We start from the raw sequence: 16860 nt of genomic DNA on the forward strand, positions 1-16860 counted from the left end.
AGTCTTCTCATTGCTTTAAATTGGGGCAGAAAGGAAGGATGATGGTGACAACTTTTTACAACTTAATACAAAACCTTTTTGGGACACAGATGTTCGGCTTGCCGCATAAGCTATTTATAGAAACGCATGTCAGAGGAATGAGCACGACATCTTCTCAGACAGGTGATGAACCAAAGACCTTCTGATGCCATGTAAAGGCTGCCAGTTCAATTTCTCCAAGGGCCAAAAGCTGGGCAGGGCCTCTTCATTCCATCCCCTCCCCAGGACAGGGAGAAACCACGCCATGGGAACAGGGGGGCTCAGGACCCATTTCAAGGATCTTCCCAGAGCAAGGGGCCCAGAGGGTTTCCACTTTGCCTTAAATGTATTAGTGAGACCTACTCTTTTCGCTACAGCTGGCCCTTTTGTGTTTCCATTTTCCATTCATCTTGACAGAGTAATGCTTTATAAAGTATCAAAGAACGGCACAAGCCCACCACGCTAGGAAGGTGGGTGGCAGGCAGTGGTAGCTCCAATGCTCATTCATCCACTGATGTGGGTGATTCAGATTCAGCACCAGAGGGGATGTTTAGAGGTGGCTGTGGACAAGGAATGCAAGTGCAGAGGGACTGAAAGGCACTCAGACAAAAGTTGAAGTGACCCCTCTGTCCCTCCCTCCTTCCTTCCCTCCCTCCCTTCCTCAAACATTTATTGAGCAGCTACTACCTGCCAGACTCTGTTCTAGGTACTGAGGATACAACAGTGAACATAGTAGGCAAAAAATCCCTGCCCGTGTGGGGCTGCCTTTCCAGCCTGCCTCTCCTATCTATATGGTCCTCTGCTTGTGATGTGTAAGTCTCGTCATTCCAGGCAGGTGCCAAGATCTTTCACTGAATGTTTAACAAGTATTTATTAGCACCAGGAGCAACTGGAGAGTCAGTCCTACCCATCCTTGCATCCCTAGAGACAGGCAGAGAAAATGACCCATAGTGGACGCTCATAAAATATTAATTTTTTATATATGTATATACATATATATATATATATATATATATATATATAAAGACATTGGTCGGGGGTGGGGCAGTGAGGACAGAAGAAAAAAATAGCTTAAGGAACTTATAATCTTTAAAAGAAGTTTTTTACGGAAGTATAGTTGATTTACAATATTGTGTAAGTTTCAGGTATACAGCATGAACTTATCATCTTGATGAGAAAATATGAAAAAATAAGAAAGTAAAACAATATATAGAATCGAACAATAAAGTAAATGGATAGTGGGTGGTGGGGCCTGATTTCTTCCTGCTGGAGAGGCAGGTTATAGGTGAACAGGAGGAGGCTGGAGTATCCACATGGTACTGGATTAGAGTTGGAGGCATTAGTGTGAGCTCATGCTTACCTTAATATGCACACAGGTGGCTGCAGGTGGATGGGTTTATGGTGTATATGCACACAGGTTAGTGCACACACATACAATTTCCTTGCTCTGTCAGCTACGTGAGCCTAGAGACATCTATGCTCCAGGGGCAACGAGTACACCTAGTACCCAGTGCATATCTTGGTTTCTAAGATTATTCTCCAACAAGAGGAACCAGGGCTCCTTAGTGAAATGGCTGATTCTAGGACTGGTGCAGGGATTATACCAGATGAGCCTGGAGCATCTTATAGCCAAAAAGTGAGGAAGTGTTCCACAGGCAAAGAAACATACCATGATGGGGTCAGTGAAGTGGTCCTGGAGCCAATGGAAAGAGGCCCCCAGTGGCCAAAGCTGGCAACTTTGACCAACAAAATAAAGCAGTGTTGGATTAGAGCCCAAAGTAAAAGCCCATGAACCCACACTGACAGAAATAAATGATTGAGTAAATAAATAGAGGAAAACAGACAAATCTCCCATGCAGAAAACTTCCACATAATTTATGGAGATACTTCATCCCCAAGGGGGTGAATCATTCCTCCCCATTCCTTAAATGTGGGCTGTGCATAGAAGCTTCCTTCCAAAGAGGATGGTATGGAAAGGGGAGGAAAGAAGAACTTTACATGGAGAAACCTGACAAATACTGCTTCAACCAGGTGATCAAGGTCAACGTCAGCAGTGATAACAGTCGTGATGATAGATGGACTGTTGATGGAGTGGGGGGCACACGGCCCTTTACCTCTGTGGTCTTCTTCTCCCAAACCCATAACCCCACTCTAAGCGTGAGAAAACGAAACACCACAATTGAGGGTCATTTTACAAAGTACCTGACCAGTATTCAAAACTGTCATTGTTATCAAAAACAAAGCCTGAGAAACTGTGAGAGCCGAGAGGAGTCTGAGGAGACATGTTGGTTCCATGTCATCTGGTATCTTGGTTGGGGTCCTGGAACAGAAAAAGGGCATTAGGTAAAAATTAAAGAGATCTGGGCTTCCCTGGTGGCGCAGTGGTTGAGAGTCCGCCTGCCGATGCAGGGGACACGGGTTCGTGCCCCGGTCCGGGAAGATCCCACATGCCGTGGAGCGGCTGGGCCCGTGAGCCATGGCCGCTGAGCCTGCGCGTCCAGAGCCTGTGCTCCGCAACGGGAGAGGCCACAACAGTGAGAGGCCCGCGTACCGCAAATAAATAAATGAATAAATAAATAAAGAGGTCTGAATAGCATGCAGACTTTAGTTAATAATAATGTATCATATCAGCTCATTAATTGTGATACATTTGGCATGCTAATGTAAGGGGTTAATAAGAGGGAAAACTGAGTGTGGGGTGTAGAACTCTGTACTATCGAGGCAATTTTTCTGTAAATCTAAACTATTCTAAAATAAGAAGTTAATTTTTAAAAATGAAATATGCCATAAGAAAAATGGGAAGAAGCCTTGCTTGTAATCTGAGCAGAGAGCAGGCCAGACCTAAGGAACTGGAGGAGCAATCAGCACAGACACTACAGGCTGAGCTGGCTCCGTCTTCCCAGGTGTGATGGACTGGCGGCTGGGTCCTGCCACCTCCTTCCCCTCACACTGATGATGTTCCCCTGTTTTCACCAGCCTGAGCTGCCCCTGCTGTGTGCCCGCTCCCGGCCACCTGCTAGCCCTGGGTCGCCACCTCTGGACTCCAGGGAGCCCAGGAATGTTGGGAATTCAAGACGTGAGCTCTGCCCGGACACACTTCCATGCCAGGTTCCCCTGTAACTGTCTCTGCCCAGCTTGTGAGCCTCCTGAAGGCATCGACCCCATCCTCTCTCGGTTCCAGGGCTCCCAATGGGCCCGGCCCCAAGGGTGCCCGTTAAAATGTCATGAAATGAACATGCCTGAGCTCGTAGCCGTGAGACAGGACTCCAAACACCATTGGATCACATAGTGAGAAAGTGATGCTCCTTTAAACTCTGTGCCAGCCTTTCTCTGACATCAAGGAGAACGTCTCACTCCCACCGTCGCCCATCCCCACATGTAACCAAGAACAGGCGGGTCTTAGGCTCAGATTCAGCAAACCAATGTATCTAGCAAGAGTAAGAGCATTGCTTTATTTTAGAATTGCCTTCAATTTGTAGCAAGTGATACTGGTTTTCCATTTAAAATAGCAACGATAAAGTTTCCTTTAAATGTGTTTTAAATTTTAATACAATTTCATACTTAGAGAAAAGTTGAAAGAATAACACAAAGAATTCTTGGATGCCCTTCATCCAGATTCCCCTAGAGTTAATGTTTTACTGCTTTTCCCCCTCTCTGTCTCTCTTGTCTGTCTGTCTCTCCCCCTCCCCCGACCCCGGCCCCACACGGATTATTTTTTTTAACCATTTAAAAATAGGCTGTCCCTTCACTCCTAAATACTTTCATACTTCAGTTGTAATTCCTAAAAGCAAGAATATTTTCTTACATAGCTATAGTACACTTAACGCTGATAAAATACTATTATCTGATCTGCAGACCTCATTCCAGTTTTACCATCTGTCTCAGTAATGTCCTTCATAGCAAAACAAAATCCCAGCTCATGCCTTGCATTCAGCTGCTGTGTCTCTTTTGCTCCTTTAATCTGAACAGTTCTTGAGTCTTTGTATTTTGTGATAATAGCATTTTTGAAGTGCATGCTAGATATTTTATAAAATGGCTAAGATTTCTTTATAAATAAAGTTTAAAAAACATGGCTCTACTTAAAGAAAAACTATTAAGTAAGCAAGAGAACAAATCTTTCACAGATAAAGAAAAGAAAAACACACAGAAAACCGAGGTTTGAGAACTGCTGTTTTAAGTCAACTTCATTCTGGGGATGGTCAGGGCTGACACGCTGGGTGAAGGACGGCGGGTAAAGCGTGGGACAAAGGCTGTTCCAGACTCTGGGCGTGAACTCACCCTCGGGGGGAAGGGATCGGGTGCTGGGCTTTCTCCTGGGTGCTGGCGAGTGGCTGGGAGGAAGGTGTGCTGTCGTGTGGGTCCACGGTGCATGCAAATCCCAGCTGTGTAGGTCACCAGAGAACAGGCCATAAAGTCAGGGATGGAGAAGAAAGCCTGACAAAGCAGCTGGAAGACTCGTGTGTGGACTGGAGAAGAGGTGAGTTTCCGGAAGTGGGGGATCTCAGGATCTTTACTGGGCAGGGCTCCAGAGTCCGTGCTGTGGCCATCACCCGAACGTTCTGGGAGGCTCCCCACAGCCGGAGATGCAGGGTGACTAGCCTATCTCTGGCCCTATCCCCAGGATAGGTGGCCTGGGAACTGACGGCCAGGATGGTCTTCTGTGGCCCTGGACCCCGCAAGGGCCTTCTCGAGGGATGGGTTGCTCTTGCCAGAGGGTGAGTGTGGGCGTGAGCCGGGTGGTCCACAGGGAGCCAGGCCTACGTCTTGGGGCTGCTGGGTGCCTCTAATGCACGAGGACAAGAGCAGGACACAGCAAACTTTGGGAAGTCAGGGCCTGCCACAGAAGGGGCCACGGGGCTGGGGGAGAAGAGGGTGACCGTCACAAGGGTGATACAAAGGGTGTCACTGTGTCCAGGTTGCACAGAAGAGTTGGGGTAGTGGTGGTTACTGACCCCTGGGGGTTGCAGCATCTCATCCTCAGATGAGAGCCACCTCCTCTGGCCTCCATGTGGGGCTTGGGAGTCTGAGTGAGGCCCAGGGGAGGGGTGGCCATGCCCCAGAGGGGAGACTGGGATTTGCTGGACGCCCATGTATTCCAGAGGGAGAGTGATGCACAGCCTGGGGGGCCTTGGGGGACAACGTGCTCGTGAGTGCAGGACGTAGATCATTTTTCTCTGCCCGCCATGTGAGGGTGGAGGGGAGACTGTGGGCCTAGCTCTGCTCAGCCTGGAGGGCAGGAGGCCCCACAGGCAGGGAGGGTGCTTGGGAACCAGTCCCCCAGAAGGAAGCTGAATCTCCAGCAGAATCATGGCCCTGGGGGGCAGCTGCCCCTCCTTCTGCACTTGTGGGTGGCCGGGTGTGTGGGCTGGGGGAAAGGGAGCCAGGAAGGGGCACCTGCCTTCAGCCAGGATGGGCTGCGGTTCTTGGGGCGGGGTCGGGGAGGAATCCTCCCCCAGGAAAGGATGCATCTCCATCCTCCCTCAGCCTCCATCCTATCCCCGTTGCTCTCCAGCATCAACCTTCCCATTTTCTTTTCTGTTCCTCTTCCCATGTGCTGTGTGGAGCCCTGCTGACTGGCTGAGAATCCGGCTCCCAGGCTGCAGCTGGGTGACCTTGAACTAGTTCCTTGACTTCTCTGGGCTACACTTTTCTTACCTGGAAAACAATGGAAATTAGGATACCTCACTGCCCTAGGAGGGTGTGAGGATTAGGTGGGGCCACAGGTGTGAGGGATGCGGGACGGCGCCTGGCTCAGGGAAGCAGAGATAAAGGCGGCAGCTTGGTGGGGCCTTGCTGTCTGTTCCATTGTCTGCTCAGACCAGCACTGCCTCCTCTTCTCTGCCTCTGTCTCATTATGCACACTCTCTCTCCTCTCTCTTTGTCTCTCTCTTCTTTGTCTTCCTCTGTTGCTATTTTGGTCCTTCCTCGATGCTGGCGGTGAGGGATGAGCCTCTTTTCATGTCAGGATGCAGAACCCCGTCAAACTGGTAAACAGCTGAAGGATGTGGTGTGAGATGAACTTTCCACTGAGGCTGCTTTGAACTCATCCCTTCCTTGATGGGTCTCCCCAGCTCCTCCCCGCTTTGGAGACTCCATCCCATCTTCGTGAATTGGGGACAAGGGCCTGGGGCCACAGCCAAGAGGCATCCACGCCGAGTGGCCACACGGGGCTCCAGTCCCCCTGTCTCCAGAGCCTCCGAGAGGGTCTCAGGGAGGGGCGGAAGTGGAAACCACAGGTGGGGTGATAGGGAGGGACGGGGAGCTGAGCGGCGGCTTGGCAGATGTGCCTCGGAGGCGAGGTTTCTAGTGGAAAAGGTACCAGTAGGCGATGCCCAGCCAGGGCTGGGAAGCCTGAGCCTGTGCCACTGGGAGTGGTCTCAGAGCCTTGGGACCACGTCAGTGCAGCCCATAGAGCGGACAGGAGCCAGGGACCCTGGTGGGGTATCCTGCCCAAGTCTCCTACTGGCCTCATCCCTGGCTGACCCAGATCTGGAGGACACAGAACTGTGGACTTGAAAAGCAGTAAGATGCTCGGCTAGGCATTCCGATTTGTAAGCACAGAATCCAGCCTTTAGTGTGGACCTGACCACTTCAGGAAGCCGCGGGGAGTAGCAGCAGGGCCCGGCCACACCATGATGAGCTGGCAGCTACGGAAGAAACTCAGAGGCATCCCGAGACTCAGTTTTCTCCACCATAAGATGGGGACAGTAATAACACCTCACAGGGCTGTTGTGAGCACAAATGAGGCAGTACCTGTGTCATGCCCAGAACGGTGCCTGACGTGTTGTAGGGACTCAGGGATGGAAGCTATTATTAATGTCACTGTCCTATTACTGTCGTGGCTGGAGGCTGTTGTGTTGGGAAATCACCTCCCATGTATGTGATCACCCTCCAAATCTTAGACTTGTTCTCCATTCTCCAGTCCTGGCCACCAGTGTTCCATGGCCACCTCCCAGGTAGCCTTCCTCAAACACACCTCCACTTTGCAGCAGTGATCTTTCTAGAGCATCCATCTCATCAGATCAGTTCCCTGTCTTAGAAACTACTCATGACTCCCCAGTGCCTCTAGAACAATGACCAAACTCCTAGGAAAGTTTCACAGACCCTCTGAGATGCTCTCATTGACCTTTCCCACTTATGCACTCCCTGCCCAGCCCCAGGCTTCAGCAAACATGCACCACACAACTGTTCAGCAAACTCCTATACATCCTTCAATAACCTATTCATCTGTTCCCTCTTTGTCATGCTATCTCCAACAAACTCTGGCAGTTGGTGGCTTCTTCCCCTCTGTCCACACAGCACTCTACAATGTGCTGGAGTCCTGAATGAGGCAGAGGTTACATGCTTGCGTAGCACATGGGACAAAACTTGAATACGGTCAATATTACTTTTGAAAATCCCTTGAGAGGTGTAAAGAAGCAAGGCGCCTAGGAATGTGGATAGAATGCCCTTTTTTGTATAAGGATGGGTTGGGGGGAAGCAAGAGGTATTCCTATTTGCTGGTGTTTGCATCAGAGAAATAAGTGTTTACTTGGGGATGGGGAAGAGAGGGGAGAGGGTAGATGGGTGGGTAACAAGATTTTCATGATATACGTTTGTATGTTGTTTGGAGTTTTGAAGCATGTGAACATATATACTATTTAAAAGAAGGGAGGAAGGGTGGGAGGAAGGAAGGAAAGGAAAGGAAGGAAGGAAGGAAGGAAGGAAGGAAGGAAGGAAGGAAGGAAGGAAGGAAGGAAGGGAGGAAGGAAAAGAAAATGCAAGCTCCTTATGAAGTCTCCTGTATTGCCTGTGCTGCCTCCAACCAGATGTTTCTCCCTCCAACGTTAGAGCAGCCAGAAGAAGCAACGCGTTTGTGTTTCAAGCCCATCACATATGAAAAATGTGAATCATTAATAACCAAGATCCCATCCGGTGTGGTAAGATGCCCACTCAGTGAATGGTTCTCAGGGTCTGAGGGAACAGAGTCCCGGCTCCCATCTCTCGTCTCTCTTCCCGGGTGTTTGTTCACTGAGGGGTATGATGGGCTCAGTTGTTCTTTTTCTTTCTCTTCTGCGGCTGAGTAGATACACTTAAGTTCCTGTGGTTTAGATATGCCCATGATGCGCCCGCACTGTTCAGTGTGGTGGTTTCACATTGGGCTTTGGAGTTAGGTAGAAAAGTTGTACTACTTACCAAGCTGTGTGACCTCTGGCTAGTCACTTAACCTCTCTGGGCCTCAGTTTCCTTATTTATAAATTAGGGAGGATACTAACTTCTCAGAGAGCTCTTTTGTGGATTGTAAGAGATAATACATGCTTGGCACATAGTAATTGCCACACACTGTCATCATTATCACCATCGTGGTCACCACCACCACACCCATGGAACATATTGCAGTTACTGATCTTTGTATCTGTCTCCCGCAGGGAAGAGCCAGGTTTCATTTCTCTCTGTGCCCCAGGGCCAGCATAGAGCCTGGCCGCATACAAGTGCCCAGGCAGTGAGTTATCCCATCCCTGAATTTAGCATCTGAGCACCCAGAAGGTGCCTGTGCTGTGTGTCTCCAGATCTCAGAGCTGGCTGGGGCTCTGTACCCAGCAGTGTAGCTCCAGTGGGCACAGGGACAGGGATGGGTTTCCACTGGAAGTGCCATGGTTAACGCTCAGACTCTGAAGCCAGATGGCACATATTAAAATCCCAGTGTTGCTGCTTTTTAGCTGTGTGACTTGGACATTTTACTTAACCGCTTTGAGCCTCAGTTTTCTCACCTATGAAATAGAGTTGGTGTGAGGATTGGCTGTCCTCAGCCTCCTCTCAGGCTGGACCACCCTTTACCTTGAAAGACACCTGGTTTCTTGCTCTGTCTTTGCTTACGCTATTCCTTCAACTTGGAATGCCCATCCCTCTCCACTCCCATAGCTAACTCCTACCTATCCTTTACGACCCAGCTCAGGCATCACCTCCTCAGGAAGCCTTCCAGGATGGCCTGCCTCCAGCAGGGTCAGGGGCTCTTGTGGGCCCCATGCATTCCCTGTGTTTCGTTCTCTCACTGCACTCGCAGAGCCGGAAAATTGCTGGAGCGCCTTCATTTCAGATATAGCCCTTCCCCCATATCAGTGTTTCTGAAATCGGGGTTCAGCTGTCACATCCATTTAACATCTTTGTGTTTCCTCTCCCAGATCACTGAGGCATATATAATGCAAGGTCTCTAAAGAGTGGAGGGTAAGCCCACCGCTTATGATTGTAGCTCCCCTGACGGGCTTCCATTCCTTCAGGTCACAGCGATGTCATTCATCCCAGCCTCTCCAGTCCCAGCTCAGGGCCTGGCTCTGTAAGGAATGGTCTGAGCGCTCTGGAAGCGTAGACATGCGGGAAAGGTCTTTCCTGGGAGCAGCTCCCATCACCAGGCCCAGGAGACCTGGCAGGAGACCTTGTGGTTCAGGATGCCAGCCCTCAGAAAGTCCCCTGCCATGTGTGACCCTGGTGGTCCCAGGCTGCCTGGGGGCTGGGAGGGAGCAAGGGAGACATGTCTCAGAGTTTCCCCAATTTCTCTCAGTGTGTATGGAACAGAGGGGCCCAGGGATGGGGAGGTGGCTCTGGTGAGAAATGAGGGAGAACTCAGAGGGTGTCACCATCTCCCTGTCTGACTCCCAAGGGGCAAAGGTGGGGAGGGGTAGGGCCAAATTGTGAATTGGCTACTAACTCTCTGAGTGACCTTGGACAAGTCCTTTCCCCTGCCAAGGCTCAGCGTCCTCCTCTGTAAAATGAGAGTGAGAGAAACCTCCTCCAGCACCAATGTGCTAAGACCCCATGAATTGCTGTCTTCTCTTCTCCCCTTTCTCCTCTTACGGAGATCTCTTGCCTCTACTGATTCATCTACCAATGAGAGGGAACACTTATTGCCAAGCCTCTAACCCACTGCTGTATGCACTTTACAGACAAACTTTATAGCAAAGGCTCAGAGATGTAGAGTCACTTGCCGGAGACCACACAGCCAGGACAGGGTGGAGCCGGGATTTGAACCCTGGCTGTCTGAAAAAAAAGGCTTTCCACAAATCCCACAGACCCTGGGAGTCTGATCCCGCCCACCCCAGCACTAGCTCCCCTCCTAGGAATCCCCCGCAGCCCCATGAGGGTTCAGAGGGCCGGAGGAGGGGGCCCCATCACAGGGCAACCACATCCTGTGACGGTTGCCCTGGGGAGTGCCAGCTTTCTTTACACCTCTGGGAGAGGTGAACGGAAAACAGGCCCTGCTCAACCGCTCAGGGCAAGATCCACTGAGTGGCCTTCTCCACCATCCCTGGCTCTGGGAGGGCTCAGAGGAAACCTGACCCCCAGCCTTCTCCCTGCAGGCAGAGCTGGGCATTGGCTGGTGCAGCTGGGCTAAAACCCCAGCCTCTGAGCAACCTGGGATCAATGCCTTTTCCAGGCAGGTCTGAGATGAAATCTACTCACCCTCCCCTGCCTCAGAAGCTTGTGGAGGCCCAGGTCAAAATGCATTCAGCGCAGCAAGGCTGGCCTCGCTGATCCAGGGCTCACTGGCAAATCAGGAAGGGGATGCTGAACTCACAGGCATCTGTCCATCACCTCCAGGAGGGCAGGCCCTGTGTCTTCCTGTCGCTGCATCCCCAGCATTTTTCATGGTGCCGGGCCACAGTATTCAATACATTTCCAATTCACCCTGACATTTGCACCTCGATGGATAGAGCTGCCTCCAACCCAACACACACACAGACACACACACAGACACACACGCACACACACACACCCCGACACACACAGACACACACACAGAGGCAGAGCCTGGGTTCTGTGAGTTCAAAGACTTGTCACTCCACCCCTGGTTTCATTCCGCAACTGGTTTAATCTCGGGATACTCAGAGCAGGACATCAGAAGCTGGCCCTGAGCCCTCAGGCCTCTCCCTGGAGGCTTTCTTTGACACGTTTACGGCTCTAGGAGTGACACTGATATTTATGTGTTCATCGGGGAGGATCCCATCCATCCAAGCAGACAGCTGGGGACTCGGGGCTTAGTGCAGCCTCTGGGCCCCTCCTGGAAGACATCTCTGTGCTTCTGCCCCACAGGGACTGAGCCCCACTCTGGGTCTCTGGCGGGGCTGGATGGGACCATCCTTGTAAACATTTGGAAGCTCAGAATAAGGGTTGCTGCCCAGGAATGGTCACTGCAGATCAGGGCTGTGTCTCTGGTGGGCTCCGAGGCTCTCTAGAGGCAGGGCTGGCCTCCGGCCCCGGGTGGACGAGGAGGGGCAGCCATCCAGCTCCCTGTCCCATCCTGGGCTGTGCCCAGGAAGGTTGGACTCCCTGCCGGGTGCAGGTACCAACCTGAGCTTAGCCTGGGTCAGCTGGCGGCTCCCCCCCCGCCCCCAGCCCTAGCACCCAGCAGTCAGACCAACAGCAGTCCAACGGCCCCTGCACATGGGGCCTCCCTGCCCCTCGCAGAGCTCCTCTGGGCCCTGAGCTGTCAGAGACTCAGGCAACCAAAGCCTCAGACACATGAGGGTCGGAAGGGGCCTCAGGAATCTCCCAGTTCAAACCTTCCACGCGGCCTGCCGAGCAGTGGCCTAGACTCTGCCTGTTCACCCCTGAGGCAGACAGCTCAGGCCCTTTCAGAGGCAGCACCTCTTCCTTGGGGCTGCTGTTTGGGGCTGGGGGAGGGCTGTGCTGGCAGGTTCTGTTGATGGATGGCGGCTGGGCCATACTAGGTGTGGAGGTTCCTTTCACGTCTCCAGGGGAGGACTCTCAGCTCCTGGGGCATGAGGGGGAGGGTGGGGGGAGGGCAGGGGGAGGAGCCGCGCCGGGCCCAGGCTAGGCTGCTCCAATGTCATCATAGTCTTCATTGGAGGAGGAGTCAGGCTGGGGAGTGAGGGACCCTGTGCAGTGGGAGACTCAGGTCAGTGAGAGGCCCAGTCATTGCGCCTGCTGAGCAGGGACAGAGCTGAGCAGGTCTGGGTCCACATTCCTCTCCCCCCGGGATGCTGTGTGAGACCATCTTATAATCTTGTTCATGGCTACCTCCTTTGCTAGAATGTCAGTTCTGAAGGCAGAGCCTTGTCTGTGCAGTTCAGGGCTATAGTCCCCGAGTGCCGGGACCCACTCTGCTGCCACCAGCTCCCCCAAGGGGCCATCTGGCTGCTTCTGCTTGAATGCCTCCACTAATGGGGAGCTCACTTCCTCTCAAGCCATTGTCTTTGAATCTTTCTCTGCCCTACATACATCCATTTTCCCTACCTCCCTATATTCTTGTTTGCTTTAAAAAATCCCGTTACTTCTCTTTTTTTCCCCCGTGGGCCAATGTATCCAGAGCTTCCCCACTCATCCACCCTCCAGTCCCTCTCTGTGCCCCCTCCCAGAACCCCCTCCCCTGCCCCTGGCACCTGGACATCCAAACTGCTCAGCAGATGGGAGCTGGGGTGGCGGCTGGAAGTTCTGGTACCACTCTCCGGAGGAGGTGCTGGAGCTGTCATCAGCTGAGGGCCCTGCTGGAAACCCCCAGAGCCAGTCACCCTCTGCCAGGCTAGTTCGCAAAGTGCCAGAGCTGGGAGGCCCTCAAGACTCAGTAGAGTCAGGTCCTTAGCTTGACACCTGAGGAAATGAAGGACCAGAGAGGGGAGGAGACTTGTCCAAGGTCACACAGCACGTGGCTGCCGAGCTGGGACTAGAGTCCTGAACTCAGACTGGCTCAGGGCTCCCAGCTTTACGCTTCCTCTGGCCAGGTTGGCTATAGGATGGGAGGCTGGAGCGGGCACACAATCCTCCTGGGTCCACCTTACCTGGAAAAGTTGCCTGGGAGCCAGCCAGCTCCAAGTTCAGGGGCTGCCCCAGCAGGGGCTTCCTCTCTGAAGAAAACACTTGAGAGTTCCACGGAGGTAGCCTGCTGCCAGGGCTATTACAGCACCCCTCCCCTGAAGATGTGCTGGAGCCGCCCTTGCTCCTTGGGTGGTGCTGAGGGCCCGTGGAGCGGGGGTCTGCAATGCAGTGTTCAGGGTTGGCAGGTGGGAGCCGGGAGGCAGGCACCTCTTCGAGTCCTGGGCCTGAAAGACAGAATCATGATAAAGAAGATGCAGTGCAGCAAGAGGGCTTTAAGTTAAACTTGAGAAAGAACTTACTGCCAATGGGAATCGTTAAAGTCAGGAAAGACCTGTTGAGGGAGGTGGCGCTGACGCATCTCAAGGCGAGTGGCCTGCTAAGCCTGGAGCAGGGCTGGCGTCCTAATCACCACCCTCCACGTCCCTCCCCAGCCTGACTCACCTTCCTCCAAGGGGGGCATCTGGAACCTGTTCTGCCGGACCTCTTCATCTGTGAAGCGGTGCCGTTGGGAATCTACAAGCAGAGATGGCGGTGAAGAAGGAGGTGGGTAGGCTCCACCTCCTTGTCTGGGGAGTCCGGAGCAGAGGCTGGTGTTCTGTGGGATTCGGGAGGCTGAACAGGGCAGCAGGACAACCCTGATGGCTTAGTCTTTTTCATCAGATCCCCAGGCTCAAGTTCTAATCCAGGCAGACCCCAAGCCTCAATCTGAAACCGGCCTGGGGACAGGCTGCTTCTGGACAGAAACCCTAGTGCCCCGCACCTCCCCAGCCCCAGCCGTCCCTCCTGCCACTTAAGGGAACACGGGGAGTGCTTCTGCTTGGGCAGCTCAGGGCAGGAAAAGGCCAGATGTTGCCCCTGAGGAGCCTTCCAGAGTGAAGCTGAGGGTCTGGAATCTTTGTTTCGTGGGCTCTGCGGTACCTCTGTTTCAGAATCAGAGCGGTGCAGATTCATAGCATCTTAAGAACTTGAGTGTCTGGAATCTGGGAGTCAGCTTTTTGAATGTGTTACTGCTGACTTTTAGTCTCAGTGTCACAGGATTTTGGACTCCCGGTCTTGCATCTTCCATGCCTGGACTCAGAATCTCAGGTTCTAAGGACACTCATCTCTGTGGCTCCCAAATGCTGGACCATGGCCCCGCAGAGTGGAATCATCCACACTGCCCCCCAGAGGCCCTGGTTCAGCAGGTGGGGCAAAGATGGCTGCTGTCCCCAGTACCCATCCTACTGCCCCGCCCCCGGTACTAGGAGACCCCTGGGCTTTATCTGGACACACAGCTGCCCAGGACAGAGGCTTCGTCTCCCCGCCTCTCTTGCAGCTGCTGGGTTTAAGTTCTGACGGGTGGAAAGTGCGTGGGAGCTGTGTGGGCATCCCTGGCGTCCTGCCATACAGGGTAGGGCACGCCTCACCTTCCCCCTTCCGGCGGCCTAGAATGCAGACAAGGTGGTGAGCCACTCTGGACCATGTGGACCGGGCAACGTCTTAGGGACTGCAGAGTAGCAAGAAAGGAGCCCGGGCCCCCTCCAACTTCTCCGGATGATGTCATTTGGAGTCTGTGTCACACACAGCCAAACTCTCATCCTAGCTTATAAAGGAGGTCCCAGGTGGGGCTCAGGAAGTTTCGATGAGCTCCCAAGGGATTTCACAATAGATGTGAGAGTCTCTGCTCTCGTCTGACCTCCCGGCCTCGCGTGGGCCCTGCCTGAGCACTGGCTTTCCTCCTTCTATATCCCCAACAGGCAGAGAGCAGAGCTGGAGAAGCCGGATGAGAAGTGCGAGCTGCGCTCATGGTGGAGGTGGGCAAGGAGATGAGATTGACGGGGCAGGATGGGACACAGAAGGGGTGAGAGCACGCGAGAAGCCATCTGAACTGGGGTGCCTCGCATCAGACACAGACGCAGCCACAGTTAGGTGACTGTCGAGGGACTGGTCTTGAGACCTGCATGACCACAGACAAGCACGGGGGAGAAGGTGTCCAAGGGGAAAGGACTAGAGATGTCTCCAGGGTCACAAAGCACTTTGAAAACTTCAGTGCGGGACCATTGAGCGTCAGTCCAGTGGTCAGAGCGAGGGAGATGCCCCTCTCATCATGCAGGGGTCACCGAGGGGGGAAACTAGCGCAGGTACCCCGGCCAGCTGGGCCCTCTCCCTGGTGCAGGCCGGTGGGCCCTCGGGAGTCCGGGCGCAGGCACTCACTGTAGAAGGTGGTCAGGGCCACAGGAGGCTGGCTGCTGAAGTCATAGGGCTCATAGTCTGAGTCCGAGCTGGAGTTGGAGTCTTCAGGGGGCGGAGCCTGGACCTGGATGGGCAGCTTGGGAACTGGGGAGAGAACAGAGTGGGGAGCGTGGCAAGGCGGGGGGCAGAAAGCTGCAGAGAGGCGGCAGAGAGCGCGGACCGTGGGGACCGGAGACAGAGGGGCAGGGAGTGCGCCAGGCAGCCCATCTCGCACAAGACCGTCGGGCCTGGGTTTTCCAAGCTCCCCCGCATCCATTTCAAACACGGGGAACTAAATAACATTTATTTACTTAACAAACACATAGTAGTCCCTGCAGGCCAGGCACTATTCCAACATTTATAAATATTATCTCAGTTAACGTTCATAAGAACTCTGTGAGGTAGCTAGGTTAGTGTCCCCATCTTATAGCTGGGGAAACTGAGGCACAGAGACATTCTCACATTGCCTAGAGAAGCAGGCCATGTGGCTCTTAACCTCTAGGCCATAATATTCAGTGAGTGGCTGCTCTGTGCCTACTCTTGTGCTAGGTCTGTGTTCGTACCCTCTTCTCAAATATCTGGACATCCTGTGCGCAAAGAATCTTTATAACATATGGCTGAGTTTTTGTATTGGTTTTTGTGTCACTGAACTCTTTCAAATAAAGGCGATTTAATATATTCATAATGCAGTGTGATTAAACTCAAACTTCTCCACAAGACTCTCAAGAGGTAATGCATTGATGTATCATTAAAGATGGATGACTGATCCCATTTTGTTTGACTCGGAAAATATGAAATAAGATTATGTTCCAGGAAGATCTTGATGGGGCGTTGCAGGGAGGCTGATTGGGCAGACCACTGGAAGAGGCAACGGTGTTACAAACCTACTGGCCAATTAGCAAAACAGAGCTTTCCTTTGAGAACCAAGGTCCAAAATGCCCTGGGCCTGTTTCGGTCCAGAATTGAAAAGCTTCGAGTTCTAGAATGAGTGCACTGGAAAGTCATCAGCCTATCAAGGCCCAGACTGAGGCCGAACCTGCTCAAGGTCCCACAGCCACTCGCGGGCTGGCCCAGGTCTCACCTCCAGCTGGGGCACTGCTTCCCTCCGGAAAATATCCCCTTCTTGTCCTCCCCCGCCCTCCTCACCCCCAGGGTGGGTGACATCCTACTTTCTTCTTTGGCGATGGTGATGGGAACCTCTTGATAGCTTGTGGTCCCCGCTGGGGTGGTGGTGGGTAGGTGCTGGTGGTTCACCATAGCGGGGAGGGCTGAGGAAGGGGAGGCAGAGATCCTGCAAGTCATTTTTTGCACCTTCCAGTCTTCCTGGCTCTGCTCTCATGGGGACACCTCCCTCCTCACCTTCCCCATCCCCAAACGCCCTCAAACACACACACACACACACACACACACACACACAATCTGGTCCTCCTGTGGACAACTTCTGGGGGGCATGCTGGGAAGATCCTTCCCATCAGGAGGTGCTTCTTGGGGCCAGGGCTGGGTGGCCATTGCTGGATCACTGCCATTCCTGCTGAGGTTCCCCATGGCTCATGTCCCCCTGGGAGGACTGTGCCTCAGGTCTGCTTCTTTTCATCCCTGGGCCTTTCCCGTGGCTCCTGGGACTCTGCACCTACCGTATTTTCCTTTAATCCTCAAGAGGATGATGGCTATGAAACTGAGTGAGACAAGAAGGAGAATTCCCAGAACGATGCAAGGGATGAGAAGCATTAGCTCTCGAGATTCACAGTCCTTCATTTTCACCGTCACAGAAGATTCTGGAAGCAAGAACCCCAAATCAGGGAGAAAAAGGAAGGGACATGG

The 16860-nt window shown here is 52.9% G+C and overlaps 1 protein-coding gene across 14 annotated transcripts in view; it reads right to left on the minus strand.

The window, feature by feature from the left end:
* Nucleotides 1-691: 691 nt before the first annotated feature.
* Nucleotides 692-16860, minus strand: part of CD6 (CD6 molecule) — a 51366-nt gene continuing 35197 nt past the window's right edge. For 2 of the 14 annotated variants that reach the window (XM_089914736.1, XM_089914745.1), the window contains 7 exons: nucleotides 16674-16814; nucleotides 16209-16307; nucleotides 15022-15144; nucleotides 13270-13341; nucleotides 12792-13052; nucleotides 12396-12500; nucleotides 2345-5673 (listed from right to left, as the gene is read on the minus strand). In XM_089914736.1, coding sequence (XP_089770862.1) covers nucleotides 5324-5673; nucleotides 12396-12500; nucleotides 12792-13052; nucleotides 13270-13341; nucleotides 15022-15144; nucleotides 16209-16307; nucleotides 16674-16814 — 1151 coding nt within the window. In that variant the 3' untranslated portion in view covers nucleotides 2345-5323. The other 12 variants (XM_089914747.1, XM_089914740.1, XM_089914746.1 and 9 more) reach the window with 10 other exon arrangements.

This window comes from Delphinapterus leucas, chromosome 7 (assembly GCF_059928025.1).
Source record: "Delphinapterus leucas isolate spDelLeu-1000000601 "Yukka" chromosome 7, BTC_Dleu_Yukka2, whole genome shotgun sequence".
Lineage (NCBI taxonomy): Eukaryota > Metazoa > Chordata > Mammalia > Artiodactyla > Monodontidae > Delphinapterus > Delphinapterus leucas.